Source organism: Pan paniscus, chromosome 6 (genome assembly GCF_029289425.2).
Source record: "Pan paniscus chromosome 6, NHGRI_mPanPan1-v2.0_pri, whole genome shotgun sequence".
NCBI classification, from domain to species: Eukaryota; Metazoa; Chordata; class Mammalia; order Primates; family Hominidae; genus Pan; species Pan paniscus.
Window position 1 is genome coordinate 114,019,710 of NC_073255.2, and position 17,956 is coordinate 114,037,665.

Sequence of the window (17,956 nt, forward strand, 5' to 3'; positions counted from 1 at the left end):
AGAAGGCAATCCCCGAAAGAACAGTTGAGAAGTCTCCTTCGGCCAATGCCAGTGGAAAAGCAGTCAGGGTCTGTGGGATCCTTTCCTTCAGTGATGACATACTCTCTGCTACTACTTCCATTGCTTAATGAACCTTAGATGGTTAAAGGAAAAGGTGGAGAAAGAAGGATTACCTGTTTCAGGCTGTCTCAGTGGGGGGAAACCTTGGCTAGAGGGGTGTGTGAATCAACTCCATTGGGTTGAGAGTCAGATGAAGAAAAGGGGCAACTTTAATTCAGGATGAAGCAGCAAAAGAGAGCTCTACTGAACCCTTCGTTATCTTTTTTGTGGTGTATTCCAGGAAAATCATGAATCCTGAGTAGGCTTTGTCCTGGTGGCAGAATACCTTTCCCTGTTAGCTGGAGAATAGAGTACTTCAAGGATGCAAACAATGTGAGCCTTTCAAAAATTCACGGAAGATGCTTATAAAAATAATTTATTATTTTAAGAAATAAAACATACAACAGAGCACTATAAATAATTTTCAGATTATGGGCTGTTTTGATTAGCCAAGCCCTAGATGCCTCCAGCCTACTCCCATTAGCATGGATAATTGAAAATCTGCTGTATTTCCATTTTAACGCAGTCTTGCTAATTCATGTCAGGCACTAAGATGAGAAACCAAACCTTTGAGTGTTATTTCACCTAACAGGTATTGAGCATGTGGCACTAACCTCTATACAGTCCAAAGAAGCCTTCATAGCGTAGCACTTTCTTAAAACAGTCAAAGCTGTTTTTATACATGAGTTCTCCCACAAAAGAGCCAGTTGATCGTTGGTTCTGCATTCGAGTTTTTACAAGATCGATAGGATACACAGCAGTGGCTCCAACAGCTAAAATTAAACAATATCATTATCTCAGAAGAAAGTAAGATAGGTCAGAAGAAGAAGGTAGTTAAAGTCAAGGAAAAGACTGAGAAAAGAAATGTGTTTTGAATTTTAAATACAGATTTTAAAACAGTACTACCTTTCTTATATCTTTAATAAACAATTGAGGGTTTTCATTCAAGTATCCCCTAATAAAAGGATGTCATAGATATTTTAAATTAAGGCACATTGCTACAGCCCAACCTCATTAGTAACCTGTCTTTGGAAGGCCTGATCTATAGATAGAGGAAAATGCCACTTGTAAGTCCCTGATCACATGCAGGTATGGGAAAAGAGTTCCCTTTACTCTTGCCCTACCTCACAGGTAGAAACTGATAACTGGCATTGGGAAAGACTAGAGAAGACTTTGTCCTTTAACATTTCAAGATGGAAAATCAGAGAAAAGAGAATAGGAATAACAAAGTGAAAATTTTTCTCTCATCCATGACTAACCTCCAGCAACAGAACCCAGACCAAACCTGTAGGCCGACTCTGCAACTTGTAGAAGAACTGGTCGAGCTGAATCACCTGAGGCCTTCTGCTTTGCATGCACAGGAATCAGAGAGCAGGAAAACAGGTGACAGAAAAGAAGATAAAACAAAAATGACCATACATTAACTTTAAACATTACTCATTGGGTTCTAAATCCATGATACAACTAAAATGTCAAGGAAAAAAGTAGGAATGGATTTCATAAGTTCCTATTAATAAAAAGATTTTAGTGCTATTAATGTTTAAAATCAAATTTCAATATAATCAAAACCATCCTTTGACAAAAATGATGTTATAAGCCTATTTTCAAATTCTCATTAAAAAAAAATGCACAGTTAAAAACATCACTGAGGCCAGGCACGGTGGCTCACGCCTGTAATCCCAGCACTTTGGGAGGCTGAGGCGGGTGGATTACCTGAGCACAGGAGTTCAAGACCAGCCTGGATAACATGGTGAAAGCCCATCTCTATAATATAACACGAAAATTAGACCAGCATGGTGGCATGTGCCTGTAGTCTCAGCTACTCAGGCTGAGGAGGGAGAATCACTTGAGCCCAGGGGGCAGAGGTTGCAGTGAGCTGAGATCACGCCACTGCACTCCAGCCTCGGCAACAGAGCAAGACTCTATCTCAAAAATAAAAATAGGTCGGGTACGGTGGCTCACGCCTGTAATCCCAGCACTTCAGGAGGCCGAGGTGGGTGGATCATGAGGTCAGGAGATTGAGACCATCCTGGCTAACATGGTGAAATCCCGTCTCTACTAAAAATACAAAAAAAAGAAAAAAATTAGCTGGGTGTGGTGGCAGGCGCCTGTAGTCCCAGCTACTTGGGAAGCTGAGGCAGGAGAATGGCGTGAACCTGCGAGGTGAAGCTTGCAGTGAGCCGAGATCGCGCCACTGCACTCCAGCCTGGGCAACAGAGTGAGACTGTCTCAAAAAAATAAAATAAAATAAAGTAAATAAAACAAATAAAAACATCAATGAGACATCATTTTTCATCAATCAAATTGGCAGGTTTTTGGTTTGTATGTATTTTTGTTTTTGTTTTAAGTGGCAATACCCAGCCTGGCAAAAGTTGATAACAAGCCTTCTGAAATTTGCCATTAAAGCAAGCATAAATAGAGAGATGTTTAGTAATATACACCCAAACCCTTAAAATGTACATAACCTCTGAAGTTAGAATAGGCTGGGTGCAGTGGCTCACACCTGTAATCCCAGCACTTTGGGAGGCCGAGGTGGGTGGATCACTTGAGGTCAGGAGTTCGAGACCAGCCTGACCACCATGGAGAAACCCCGTCTCTTCTAAAAATAAAAAATTAGCTGGACGTGGTGGTGCATGCCTGTAATCTCAGCTACTTGGGAGGCTGAGGCAGGAGAATCACTTGAACCTGGGAGGCGGAGGCTGCAGTGAGCCAAGATCGCGCCACTGCACTCCAGCCTGGGCAAGAAGAGTGAAACTCCATCTCAAAAAGAAAAAAGTTAGGATAGAAGATAATCATGCATGTAACAAGCTACAAGAATGTAGCACTTAAAAAACATTTGTAGTACTTATTGGAAATTTCGATTATTTCCCAAATTTTTGCTCTTTAAACAAAAAGAACAAAAATTTGGGAAATATTCTAAATGTCCAATAACGGAGGACTATAGCCTTTAAAAATAATAACTTTAAAACAAAACCCTATCATTCAAAATGATACTGTAAAAGAATATTTGATATTAAATGTTCACAAGGAATTATAAAAGAAAACATAGGCTAAAAAGAGCATGGTAAGTAGATAGGTATTTGTCATATGATTCTTTGTACCTATTTAAATGTTTGACCTATTTCCTGGTAATTTTTTTAAAAACAATTTTTAAGACTATATACGAAATGATGTCACTTTTTATTAAAAATGCTTGTAAGAGGTTTACATATATATGCATATAAAATTAATACTAATATTTTGCCTCCCTACCACCCAGAGATACTCAAAACATTTACAGTAGCTAAAACTAGGTGGCTGTATTACAGTTGATCGTTACTTTTTCTCTTTTTTTGTCCATCTTTTCTAAATTCATACTTCAGGTCAGTCAGTCATTGTTTTCTGGTTCTTTTGACCTATTATCCTCACAGTGTTTTTGATGCCAGAACATTTCAGAGTGCTGCACTTCTCTGTCTGCATAAATAAAACAGTAATTTTATGTCACAGAGAGTTGTCAAATGAGGGTGACATATAGTCAGTGCTTAATAAATACCTGTTGAATGAATACATACATTCAATAAAATTTGTTTTTCAGAATCCATGATAATTAAAATCAGTGAACAATGAAAATAATCAGCAACCCCAGCTATCAACCCACTGAATTTTAGTTGCTGTCAATGTAACACAATTCTAATACAATGAGATCATTTGGAATCTCCTTCAAAGTCACTTAACTGAAAATAGCTTTACATAGAAATATGCCTCTTTAAGATACAAAACATTTCTTCTGCAAATTCTATGAGTTGTTTCCAACTGTAGCCCTATATAGATGGAAATCAATAGTACCTTCGTTTTGACAGATGCATCCAAAAGAGAAGCAATATTTTATTTACAGGGATATAAATATGCAATACTTAGAAATGTTCTGGCATCAAAATAATGAGTGAAAATACTCTGAAAATTATAGAGGGTGGGGGGAGGAGGGACCTACCACCACCATTAATTCCTCTCCTAAAAGACAAATGAAATCCTAGACTTTTATTTAACTTTTCCAAAGCCAGAACTGTAGCATGTTCTTGAAATGAGACAAAACTCTGCTCCTTCACTCCTCTGTCCAGGATAAATGCTACAAGTGCTGCACAGTGCTGGACAGGCAGCGCTGTGCCCACAGGTGGACGACCTCCCTTGCTTGAATTTGTCGGGCCCACTAGGGTTCATGCAGTAAAAAGCCTATTCCAGGTAAGGCCATTGTGAATTGCCCTAAACCTCTAAGCGGCAGCCAATCATTTCCTGCTATAAATCTCATCAATCTGGTCTAACCCTTTCATGGCCAGTATCAACGAGCACCCATCATAAACTCTCAAAAGCTGCAAAGAGCATAAAGGAAAAATTGTGGGAAGCTGCTGCCAGCTGAAGAGTAGGAGGGATCTAAAAAAAACTTCTCTGCTTCTCTTAATCCCCAAATTTCTACAATAGCTGGTGGCATACAGACGAAGAGATAATCATCTCCTAAGCAGTGTTAAAAATCAAAGGGAAGGGAGAGCAGTGTTGCTTCCACCTCTACACGTGATTATACTTCTTTCTCCTGCACTCAGAGAAATCGGCTTCCTCTTTTAAGCAAGGCCAGCTGGTTTTCCAGAGGTGCTCGTTAGAATTTACTGAGCACACACCCACTACTTTGACTTGCATGCTGCACACAAAACTCACCGCTGCATTTGGGTGGGAAAGAGCTAAAAGAAGGGGGCCCTGGCTCAAGGTCTGACAGTCCTAAAAGTGTAGCCTGCAGCAACCCATTGTGGTCACACTGGCGTCTCTGTACAAACCCAGAGCTCCATGCCAGAAACTGCGAGGTCTCACAGGATTCAGAGATGGCTCTGCCTAAAAGGAGAAATTTTTCTAAAAACGACACTCGCCTGTGAGTGGATTTATTTTACAAACACCATTTATTTTACTAACACATGCTATGAAGGCTTTTCTTCTCTAATCCTGATCTACAGAAAGCTGGGTAAGAGTTAAAGGAGAAGGTTCCATGTCTTAAGTTTCCGACTCCCACAACTTCAAGAGATTGGTTTCTGTTAACCATAAAATAAAATTTAGCATTCCTAAAATTGTTTCCACATAACTTATGAATCCTTTCACAGAGAAAATAGGTCTGAAAGCCTTTAAACTGTAACTCCAGACTAAACAAAATTATCTCATTTTGATATTCAGAAAAACGGAAGGCATGGCAGTTAGACGATGCGCTGATGAAGGGCTGCTCCACAGAGCAAAGACGGCTTTCATTTAGCAACGTGCAGCTGCCGACAGGCACAGTGACACCAACACGGGATTCTTTTGCTACATCTCTCAACATGAGACTTCAAGAAAGGAGAAAAGACCTCCTTCATGTTTTCGGAGCATTAGGCTTCTGGTGCAGTTAGGAAATCACTCCACCTTAGCAAGAAATCAGCAAATGCCAAATACCTGTTTATCACACCATTTCTAAGCAATTTCTCTTTACAGCCTTTAAAATTTATCGAGAGTTTTGGTGCAAAACAGAAAAATGGTTAAGTCAGATACCAATGCCGCAAAGGCAACTGCAAGTGGAACAGGGTTGGGGTATCCTGCTAGGGAAACCCCAGAATGCAAGTTTGCTCCTCTTTGCTCACCTGCCTCTGGGCCTCAGCCAAGTTAAAGGGCAGAGTTCCCTCTTCCAGAGGAGCAATCCGTTCAATGTCTGCTAAGGTCATACGTCTGTAGACGAAAAACAAACACAAGCAACAAATATACCAATTTATTACAATTTACATTATAAAATTTAAAAACATCCTTTTTTCATTTCTCATATTTCAGTATAGCCTTCAGTTTGGCTTCTTTTTCTCCTGATTGCTGCCCTCCTCTTACCCCCACCTCCTAACCTCCTTTTATTAAGCTAATTCCAAAAAAAAAAAAAAAAGCCAACTTACCCCCTTGGCTCATATAAATCTGCTAACTGAAACAAGATGTCAACTTCCATGGGTGTAACCTGACCAAATTTCTGAGCTGCCAGAACAAACTCCTCTGTATGGAAGAAAAGTTAAAAGGGAAAGATTCAAGAAGAAATAGCCACTAAATTCAGCATTAACTCAAGGCACTGGAATGAGTGAACATCACAAAACTTTATTATCAGTTGTAGAATTCAAGTCAATCCAAATAAGGTAAGAATTTTTGCAGTTCTTGCATCCATTTGGAAAGCGTGTGCAGAATATGTTCTTGAATATACAGTTTAAAAGCTTGGGGTCATCTGATGTTATTCAAATTGCCAATCAGAGAAAATAAGGAATCATATATGAAACTTCATATGCATAGGTCCCAGGAGGGGAAGTTATATTAATCTAATTAACTGGTTAAATTAGGATTATTAATTATATTAATTTAGGTGGTTATATTAATGAAGGTGTGGAATTCCTAAGGGAATTCTGATTTTTTTTTTTTTTTTTTTGAGACAGAGTCTTGCTCTGTTGCCCAGGCTGGAGTGCAGTGGTGCGATCTCGGTTCACTACAACCTCCGATTCTTGGGTTCAAGCGATTCCCCTGCCTCAGCCTCCCAATGAGCTGGAACTACAGGTGTGTGCCACCATGCCCTGCTAATTTTTTTATATATACATTTTTAGTAGAGATGGGGTTTCACCGTGTTAGCCAGGATCGTCTCAATCTCCTGACCTCATGATCTGCCCGCCTCGGCCTCCCAAAGTGCTGGGATTACAGGCATGAGCCACGGCACCGGCTCTGATTTTTTTTCTTAATCCCATTACAATGCTGATTATATCCTGTTCCAAGCCTACAGACCAACTTACACTGTCACCAATGCAACTTTATGGAATTCCTCGTATACATCTGAAGGCTTCCTTAGAGGTTGCCAATTTAGCTCAAGCTGTAGCAAGATTTGAAAATATTTAAGAAACTTTACATGTTTTCCTTATTCAAAGGGTGTCTTCAGTTTATTTATTTATTTATTTTTGAGATGGCGTTTTGCTCTTGTTGCCCAAGCTGGAGCGCAGTGGCGTGATCTCGGCTCACTGCAACCTTCGCCTCCCAGGTTCAAGCGATTCTTCTGCCTCAGCCTCCCAAGTAGCTGGGATTACAGGTGCCCACCACCACACCCAACTAATGTTTGTATTTTTAGTAGAGACGGGGTTTCACCCTGTTGGCCAGGCTGGTCTCGAACTCCTGATCTCAGGTGATCCACCCACCTCGGCCTCCCAAACTGCTGGGATTTCAGGTGTGAGTCACCAAGCCGGGCCCAGTTTGTTTAAAACTTGGTGAAGATTGTTTTGTTTGCTTTTGTTTGTCTGATCAAAGGATGAAAAACACACGTTATCGTATAGTTAATATGTGTCAATGGGATAGAAAAATAATAAAGTACTAGTTGCCTTCTTCACCCTAATAATAATACACCACAATACTTGCAGGCTAGAATTCAGATATATTCTCACTCACCCTTAGTCACTTCAACATCTTTCCTGGTGCCAGCCAGAGTGCTATAGATCTTTCTAATGAGTTCCATGTTGTTAAGGAGCGAATTAAATCCATTAAAATAGGAGAAACTAACTTGATGGGATGTGGTACCTCCAGCAGCCTCAAATAAATTGAAAACAAGAGAGAAGAAAAATATACAAAAGATTTATAGATGATTCAGAAGTACATACATCTAATACTAGTTTGAAAGTAATCAAAAATGCATGTACAAGAAGAAATGACTATAAGTATTTTTCTTTTGCATTAAAAAAAAGCTATAAATGATTTTTAGAAGCAACTGCAACTAATCATGACCAGAACTTGTACTCTCCATACACAACTCCTAGAAAACTAAATAAATACATGTGTAGGATTATAACAGGACTAGTAGTAATTTAGAGTTCAAATTTCAATTGGAAATGTTTTATAAGTTGGTTTATTTCATCTAATGAGCAAATCTTAAAGGCTTAAACATGCAAAACTATAAGTACATATGCACACATGTGTGTGCTTATGCATGAAAAACTGTATTGTATCAATGCAAACATACTATGAAAAGTAGTCAATGTAACATTAATATCAAGACTTGTCAAGTTACTTATAACCAGTAATAAATAATCATTTAGGTACAGACTTTACATTGGTGGGATTTCTAGCAAACAAGCATATTATGGTAAAATTATGAGATGCCATATACTTTCATGGGGGGTTAAGACTAGTAAAAATTCTGATAATCAGAATTTTTAAGAAACCATATTTCTTCACAGGGGACAAGGGAAACAGACAGAATGTCCATTATGAATGAGACTTCAGTTTGGAGTTTCAAATTCTATCCTTCCCTAGCAAGGCAAAATATTTTTATTAGGAAAGCACTTCTTTACAAGGTAACAACCACATAAATCTTCACTTAGTAATCATTTAAAATAGCTGACATGAAAGTTTAGTATGGAGTAGAGAAGGGGGCGCCCAAGAAAAGGAGTTAGATTAACACACTGCCAGAATGGAAGAGGCCTCGTTGGAATACCATGTCTCTAGAACTAAGGACTTGGGGGAAGAAAGGAAACTGAAAGGCTACTCTGAGTTCCTGCCTATGGTAAGCATTGTGGGAAACCCAGATGATGGTGAAAACAGTATTCTCCCTGGGATTAACAAAAGGAGAGTTACCACTGGGTATTGGTCCTAAAACTGAGTTATTACCAAAATCACCCAGAAGCTTTACAAAATTAGATTCTAAGACCTCACCGCCTATAGATGGTGTATGATAGGCCTAGAAGAGATCTCAGAATCTGTAGTTTTAATAGTTTTTAGTGGTGATTCTGGTGCTCCACGAGCAGGGCTTAAGAACCACCACCACAGAATGTTGCAGGACATCCCCAGGGCCCATGAGGGAAGGACAGCAGCTGACACCTGGAGGAGGGAGGCTCCATGAAACACAACTGCAGGGCTCTGCTGTCACATGTACCTCTGTGGCCTCGACACACACACGGTGAAAGGGAATCTAAGGTTTGGAGTTTCTGTTGTGCTAACTACTCTAACAAATGATATACATGTGCACTATTTTTTTTTTTTTTTTGCCTTAGAGCATCTAAGAAGATTAGCAAAAATCAGCCCTTGATATACTTCAAAATCTAAAACAAAATTAACATGAGATCGCAAATCTGTTTTTCCTTTTATCTTTAAAAAGTTAATGTATTTCTCGAAGATATTCCGTATTACCCAGACAACAAATTAACCTACCCACTAAAACTAGCCAAAACACACTCTTTGTTTGAGTTTAGTAATGTATGTGATCACATTAAAATGTTAGTGTTTGCAACAGACAAAAAACACTACATAACTTATAAGAATTGTTTTTATAATTCCTTATTTACTGAGTTAAACCACTTCATTAGGGCAAGTTACAACTTACAGCTACTAGACATTCTTCTACAAAAGGAGTCAAGACATGGGGGCGGATGGTGACCATGATGTCTCGGAAGTCGATGGCTGTGACTCTCCCAGTCCTAGCATTGTCCCGTTGCACAAAGGCTTGCTTTGCGTGCTCCAATTGTATTTCCTACAAATAAAGAAAGTGAAATACTTAATTTATGCTTCTCATTTAATAATTACTACAAATGACAGTTCATTTTAAAATCAGACTGAAGAAAGAGAGTTTACATCTTGATCTAACAAGCCCTCATCTGCCTAATAGCACCACCAAGCTACTGTCTCCTTCCAAGAGACAGAACTTTGCTCAGACCAATGAACATGTCTTGAGAAAGTGCACTCTACCTTACTCTGCTACCCAATGAAACCCAATTACTTCCGTGCTCTCTAGAGTCCATGAACACAAAGAAAATGAAAACCGGAATGAAGTGTTGTAGGTTCAAAGATCTGGCCAACCCCAGCTTAGGTGATGCAGATGATCTAAGGAAAAACACTGCCAGGGACTTTAACTTCTCTCCAAAGAAAAGAGAAAAATTCTTAACTGCAACCTGGTACCCAAACACATGATGTAACAATAGATAGAAAAGAGTGGTGGTTCTTCTCTGCTATTTCTCCAACACAGGGTTTCTCAGCCTTGCCATTACTGGCATTTTGGACAGGGTAAGTCTTTATTACGGGAGGGCTATCGTGTGTACCCCTATTCTCTTCCCACTAGATACAAGTAGCCCCTTCCCTCTATGGTCATAACAATCAAAAATGTCTCTGCATAGAGCCATATGTCTTGATTAAGGACTACTGCTCCAAGTAGTTGCATGGTATGTGGATCAGGGGAGGTAAACCTGTCATGGTATCATTGCATATGTTTAATTAAAATGATCTAAAGACAGAAAGTCCAATCACAGAGCTCTGTTGCTATTCCCAGGGGATAAGTGTGTACACAAAAGAAAACAGCCTCTCATCAAAACTCACTGTGCACCATATGGGAGGAGCATTCCTCCTGCAGAGAGCATTTTATTATCTTCCTCACAACACTCTGCTCATTTCCCAAACGGGGCCCTTGCAGTGACAGCTAACTTCTATGCAATTAAAAAGTAACACCAGCCAGACACAGTAGCTCATGCCTGTAATCCCAACACTTGAGGAGGCTGAGGTGGATGGATCCCTTGAGCCCAGTAGTCCCAGGCCAGCCTGGGCCACATGGCAAAACCCCATCTCTACAAAAAAAAAAAAAAAAAAAAAATTTGCCAGGCATGGAGGTGCATGCCTGTAGTCCCAGCTACTTGGGAGACTGGGGTGAGAGGATCACCTGAGCCTGGGGAGGAGGAGGTTGCAGTGAGCTGAGATCATGCCGCCACACTCCAGCCTGGGTGACAGAGTGAAACCTTGTCTCAAAAAAAAAAAAAAAAAAAAAAAAAAGGAACACCAACAGGGCTCTCAAAAACTTCAAATTATTTGAATATAATGGAGTTTTTTAGATGATATTAAGAAATTAATTTTTAACTTTAGTGAGATAATGACATCGTATTTATTCAAGTTATGTAAAAAATAATTGTCCTTATGAATTTGTGCAAACTAAAGTGTAAGGGAAATGACATGAGTCTGATACTGCTTTAAAGTACTCGATCTTCTTTTCCTTCCCCAGAAAGGCAGGGAGATGAAAGAAGAAATACAGTATTTGCAATAACGGAAGCCAAACAGCAGTTGCATGATGGGTCATTATAGTCTTCTACTTTTGCAGTTTGAAAATGTCTACATTTAAAATATTTTAAAGATAAGACATTTAATAGTAAGAATCAGAGTTCTTGTCCTATTTAAAATAATCTCCTCATTTGTAGCCATCTGCCAGTTTCGAACCAGCCTGTTTCAGCTGAAACTCTCTTCTGGGATCCCAGTCTTTCTGGAGCCTCCACCACTGGCTCCTTAAATGGGAAGCATCTGTTGGCCCTCTGTCCTCACATCTTCTCACTCTACTCTCCTAGACAGAGTGCTCTCTCTCTTAAGCCCTCAAGGATTTCTTAAAAGCTAAGGCTTAACTCCCATATTCAAGTCTCATTCCTTTCTGCTGGACCAGAATTTCCATTTAGAGAATATATCCACGTGGGTATCGTGTAAAGGCCGTAAAATGACACATCGCTAACCCCATATTGTAGATCCCCCAACCCAGTGCTCAAACTTGGTCTCTCTTCTATGTTCACAGCTTAATTATTAGGCATGTAGTTTTATTGGCCACCTCACCTAGAAAGCTGTCATTCTGAATTGTTCAAGCTTCCTTTCTCCCAGAGTAAACCAGTTACCAAATTCTGTCCCTTAGGCCTTTGAAAGTTTGCCCAAATGCACCTTTTCCTTTTTGTTCCTGATGCTACTGGTTCGGGCTTTCCTCAGACCTCATCTAAATTATCACTGAGAGTCAGTGGTTCTGACTGTCAGTCTGGAACTTGGGCTTGCAGTCTGGACCTCTGTGGTCTACCATGCACACATAAAAAGTTGCTTTTCAGAATTAAAGACCTGACTCCCTCTCCCTCCATGGAAATCTCCAATGACCCTTCATCATACAGACCCATCTCTGAAGCAAGGCATACAAGCCCCCAGAGGAACTACTCTTAGCCTCATCTCCTATCACCCATGCCCACCCCTGCCAGACCTGCCACACACCTGGGCTTTTGCCCACATCATTACTTCCACCTAGTGTAGACTGCTGCCCCTTTCTCCAGCTCCTGAAATCCTGCCACTTCCTTTAAGCTTAGCTCAAATGGTACCACTTAGGCAAATATAACCAGGCCTTATAACTGGAAATAACTGATGTCCCTTCCGGTGGCCCCCGTCTGAATATCAATTATAAAACTTGTCTTATTCGATCTTACATCATAATCAGTTATTCACATTCCTGCCTTTACACCTACCTTACCAAGGAAAAGACAGTATAACCTTTTGAAGTCCTGTAAGCATCTACTTACATTTATACATGCAGCTCAGCAGAATGCTTTAGATGTATAGTAGGTGCTCAATAAATGACAGGCATTCTCATCAGTGAAAAGTATTCTGTAAAACCAACTGAATGAACAAATCGTGAGCTATTGAACAATGGGAGGTTCTCTATATGAGTGCTTCCAATTAAGGAAGAAGAAATCAACTGTTAAACACCCTGTAGTGAAAAATGACCACAGTGTGTATTCAATTGAAAGTAAATGAACAGTCTCCTTTGAATTACCAGACCCATTGCTAAAGCTAGCTAAGCCAAGACTACTCTCAACAATAGTAGAAGGTATGTTCAGCGATTTACCATTTTCCCTAGTTTATAACTCAACATCTTAGAGATCCTCAGACAATTATACCAAAAATGGCACCGCTTTCTCTGGCAACCCCATCTCCTCAGAAAGCAGGAAGCCACAATGCTAAGACCAGCCTGTCCAGAATTCCAGATTGGGAATGGATGCCAAGGTGGGGGCTGGTGCTCACATAGCAGGACAGGGGACATACCTGTGATTAGGACAGTGTTACAACACATCCTGTGCCCACGCTTCCATGATTAAACATCTACAAGCAGGGACCCCTCAAGTTGGAGTAAGAAAGTTATTTTAAGCCTGATGATGAACAACTTGAGAATACATTTCCAACAGCTCTTAAAGATTGGGGGCATTATAAGTTCCACAGAAGACAAAATGCTAGATCTACGTAGTTCTCTAAATAGCAGGACAGAGTGAAAACACGCAGTTAGGTGGCTCTCCAACTTTAAAAGCAGCATTCTGAAGACGTGGGTTGCCTTCTGAAGATCATCTGTTTATGTCATGACTGTTTCTCCTTCCGGGTGAAGAAATGAAACCATGACCTCAACCAGTATGACAACCATGCAATAGCACTTAGCAAGCATGTATTATGCAGCAGGCACTGCTGTAAAGCATTTTACAGGAATTAATTCATGGAATGCTTACTGCAAGCCTATAAGGTAGGTACTATGATTAACCTCACTATAGCAGTTGAGCAAACTAAAGTCTCACTAACAGGAAGCAGTAAAGCTGGAATTCAAGCCTCAGCAGTTCTACTCCCCAGCCCTCTATCTACCCATGCTCCTAATACTTCACTCAACTGCATGGGGAACCTCAGACAAAGCTACTGTCAGGAATTTGATTAAAAAATAAATTTGACACTAAGAAATCTTAACAGCTGTGGAAAGATAAAAACTCAATTTGCATTTAATGCTCTAGATTTTACTGTTGCCTATTTTTGTGGAAAAATAATAAAATTCCCTAAAGTTTTCCATTAAGGCAAAGGGCTTCTGTACACCCAGAGCATCAGGATTGTTTTACCAATAGTAGCAGAGACCAAGGAGGAGAGAAACCAAATCTAAAAGGCCTTCTCCTGGCCTCACTCCCTTTTTGCTCTCTTTCCCATAGCCCCAAGAGACAAAGGAGGAAAAAATTAAATCAGGAGGCCAGTGGGAGCTAACACATAGGTTACTCCGTAAATATGAAAGAAATGTGTGGTCTTTGAAATAAATGACTAGGCTCACTACTCATGGCAGAATGACTTAAAATCAAAGCTCCTGGTTTGCACCTCAAAAGCTATTTAATGAAAATCTGAATGTATACTATGGGTTGTCAAGAGACTGACAGCTCCTAGATCTGAACTCAGAAGGGATAAAACAGAGACAGAGAGCTTTTAGTATGCATGAAATATAGCATATACAAAATAGTATTTATTTCTAAAATGAAGGGGATCAGAAGTAAATGAGTCATCTGTGCAGAGGAGGGGAGAACAATATGGGCAGTAATCATTAAATTCACATATTTAAAAGTTAAAAGACTATCAAGTAAAAAAAAATATTAGGCTGCCCCTCTATTTCTTTTGAAAAAATGGAGAGATGCTATAGGGGTCAGAGTTTAGCACAGTACACAGAAGAAGTCTTTAACCTATAGAACTATTCAGCAGTAAAATGGGCTACCTTGAAAAGTAGCAGGTTCCCTGACACCAGAAATACGTGTTCAACCATAGGCTGAGGAACACATGTCAAGAATTTTACCTTATCTTTAATAGAGGGAGTTATGGAAGCCATACATTATGATGACAATATGAAATCTGGAACAGGCATGGGTAGAGCGTAAACAGAAGTCATGACACTGCCACCCGGGAGAGCTCAGGTGATTGTTTGCATCTTAGAGCCTCAGATTTTCTTCTACAGAATAGGCACAACACCACCTACTGTGCAGGGTTGTAAAAACCAGAGGTCATGCATGACAGGCATTTAAAAAACAGTGGCTTTGATTTTTGTCCAGGTGAAAGGTTTAAAAACCTCTAAAGTCTCTTGCAATATGAAACAGCGGTTCTGCTCAATCATTCTGAACTAGCCACAGGAACGGAAAAATGAACATCAGCCAGGATGGAGGATAACAACAGCTGAATTCTTCAACACTCACTACAGACCAGGGGCTATGCCAAGAACTTCAAAGACAGCATTTCACTTAAGCCTCACAATACTTCTGTGAAGTAATGATTATTATCTTCATTTTACACAGAGGCACCTGAAGTTCAGAGAGGTCAGGTAACTAGCCTAAAGTCACACAACTAAAAAGTGGAAGAGTTAAGATCCAAAGCAAGGGATGTCAGCTTTTAAAACTGAGATTCTTAACTATTAACTTATGCTGCCTCAGGCAAAATCATAAATAAGGGGGTCATAACTAGATTTGGACAGGTAGGAAAAGAGACTTTAAGAAAATTTTGATGATGATTTGAATATATAAATGAAGTAAGATATATCTCAAAAATCCACATTTTGAATGATGGGGAAGATACTCTACCACAAAGGAAAATACTTAAGGGGAAAGAGATGAGGTGGTTGACCATGATGAAAAACCTGGAATGAAGTGAGTTTCAGTTATAAACAAAAAGTTAAGAAGCACACAAAAGAAAGCTGAAGGTACAGGTAGAAATACAGATCTGGGAAATTCAGATAACAGGATTTTAGAGAAAACATCACAAGGCGAACGTTTACTAAGTTATTAAGTGCATGCTATGTCCCAGGGACTGTTGTGTTTTCCCTGCTTCATCTCTTTGAATCCTCTCCACAACCGAGGTGGTCCTACCATCACCTCTGTTCTGAAGATGGAAAAATGAGGTAAGAATGAGCCAAGGGTGACACGGGCAAGGATGAAACTGAATATGCATCCAGGCAGTCGGCTTCTGGAGCCATGATGTTAGCCTACACAGACTGCCTGTTCCTTTTAGAGGGGACCTACCAAAAACCAGATGAAGAAAAAGATGATTGTAGAAATGGGTGAGATCATCCCACAGTGCATACAAAGAGCAGGCAGACAACAAAAATCAAACTGATACCTAAATAAGTGAATAAAGAAAATAAGACACAGGGCCTGAAACCTTGTAGCAAATCCAGAGAGCTGAGAAAATGAAGTGTCTCTCTAAAGAGAGCTCTTAACAGTACCAGGCAATGGGTGCTTACTAAATGCTGCTGCTGAAGACAGTTACCAGCTGAAGACAAATGGCCCTTCCTATCACCTAAGGCCAGAAGGTCCAAGAGCAGGAGTTCTGCAGCTATCTCTAAGGCAGTTCCACTCAAGTACATGAAAGGAGGCCCAATTTCTCTTTAATATGTGCCAGTGAACTATTTTCTGTTCCCTCTATTCTGGTGCATGATGATTAATGTAACAGGCTTTTATTGCAGCAGTTTCCAACTACTTCAACACACCCATTCAGACTGCTGTAGAAAAAAAAAATCAAACTCTTCAAAATTGCTAGTTGTACAGAATAAACATATATAGGGGTTACACTACTTTAGGTCTAACATTCGTGCTTCTAATAGTTCCAGACCTGTCATTTCCTTAATAATCTCCAATTTTCAGGTAGGTATATTTTGAATATAAAATATTCTCTCCATCTCTATTCAGACATGCAAGTTTGCGCTTTAGCCTGAGAACAATTTATCAGGAACAACAACAACAATGACAACAAAAACCCAAAAAACCCAGTCCCTCAAAACAAGCAGGAGAGCCAGGTGATTTATATTATAAAGCCAAAAACACCAAAAAATAAATATATATATTTTTTGAACCCTGGTTAATTTGCATTTTTGTGTTTTGAAATTTTAACAAAATCTAAAATATTAATAAAAGCAAAGAGTTAATAAGGAAATGATTCAAAATAATTCCTTTTTAGACATGGTAATAGAAGAATTCTGGGCAAAATGCAGCTAATTGTTTATCGAAACAGGAAATAAAAATGTATAAAGACGATTTGCCTAAAAAATACCATATCACATTTAGCCCAAACAATTTCTATATTACATCACGTATCAGTACCTGTATACTGGTTTGCATATAAATATCCACTTTATTTTCATAATCTATGCTAATTTGAAGAAAAACATTCTAATTAAAATGAAGATCCACATATTTTTTAACAAAGTAAAAATGAAACATAGCAATAAAATAGGTAGAGAGATAAGTAGTTACCATTCTTAATTTTGTTCTATGTGTACCTCCCCCAACCCCCCATTTGGCCATGCAGTCAGTGTCAGAGTTGAGGGTGAAATTCCATCCCCAATTCACTGGGTGAGGCCTTTAATTAAAAGGGTCTTTGGAAGCAGTGTCACATGTGGCTCAGCATGCACTGCAACACCTTGGTAGAAACCAAATACAGAGCTTTTCCATCTCAATTTCCTTGCTCTTCTAATTTAACGTTAAACTTCACAGTGGGTAACAGCTGGGGAGATGCTGTATAGAGTGTTCATTTTTACCAGGATGCTACTGTAAAAACCCTGCACAACAGGCTGCTCAACAAAACAGCAAGCTAACACCACAAACACAACAGCACAATGAATCCTGATTTCCTTTGCCCAGAGAGTAGAAAGTGTGTGCTGTGGCTGGAACGTGTCCTGCATCTTACTGTCCAAGTGATCACATCTCTAGTTACTCATCACCAAACTAGCAATGGCTTCCATTTGGACACAAAACAGAATCTCATCTAGTGGAAGAGTTGAAGGCAAACAACACTAATGTGCTCTACTCACTAGTTCATTTGAGAACACCAAATGATGCTGTTTATGAAACAATACCAAAGCTACATCACAGACCCCACCTGATACAACTTAGAATCAACATAAAAGGCATTCACATAGTAAAAATGAAAATACAACTGGGTTCTTGGGCCACTGAAAATTCATGGTCGGGCTGGGCACGGTGGCTCATGCCTGTAATCTCAGCACTTTGGCAGGGTGAGGCGAGTGGATTGCTTGAGGTCAGGAGTTCAAGACCAGCCTGACCAACATGGTGAAACCCCATCTCTACTAAAAATACAAAAAATTAGCTGGGCATGGGGTTGGGCAGCCTGTAATCCCACCTACTCCAGAGGCTGAGGCAGGAGAATCACTTGAACCTGGGAGGTGGAGGTTGCAGTGAGCCAAGAGCACGCCATTGCACTCCAGTCTGGGTGACAGAGTGAGACTCTGTCTCAAAAAAAAAAAAAAAAA

The 17,956-nt window shown here is 39.7% G+C and overlaps 1 protein-coding gene across 2 annotated transcripts in view; it reads right to left on the reverse strand.

The window, feature by feature from the left end:
- The window catches only part of SLC25A13 (solute carrier family 25 member 13), a 201,450-nt gene that overhangs the window by 62,867 nt on the left and 120,627 nt on the right, over positions 1–17,956 (reverse strand). For both annotated transcript variants that reach the window (XM_003809698.3, XM_055114723.1), the window contains 6 exons: positions 9,464–9,610; positions 7,537–7,675; positions 6,024–6,117; positions 5,727–5,811; positions 1,359–1,443; positions 714–872 (listed from right to left, as the gene is read on the reverse strand). In XM_003809698.3, coding sequence (XP_003809746.2) covers positions 714–872; positions 1,359–1,443; positions 5,727–5,811; positions 6,024–6,117; positions 7,537–7,675; positions 9,464–9,610 — 709 coding nt within the window. The remainder of the gene's footprint in view (positions 1–713; positions 873–1,358; positions 1,444–5,726; positions 5,812–6,023; positions 6,118–7,536; positions 7,676–9,463; positions 9,611–17,956) is intronic.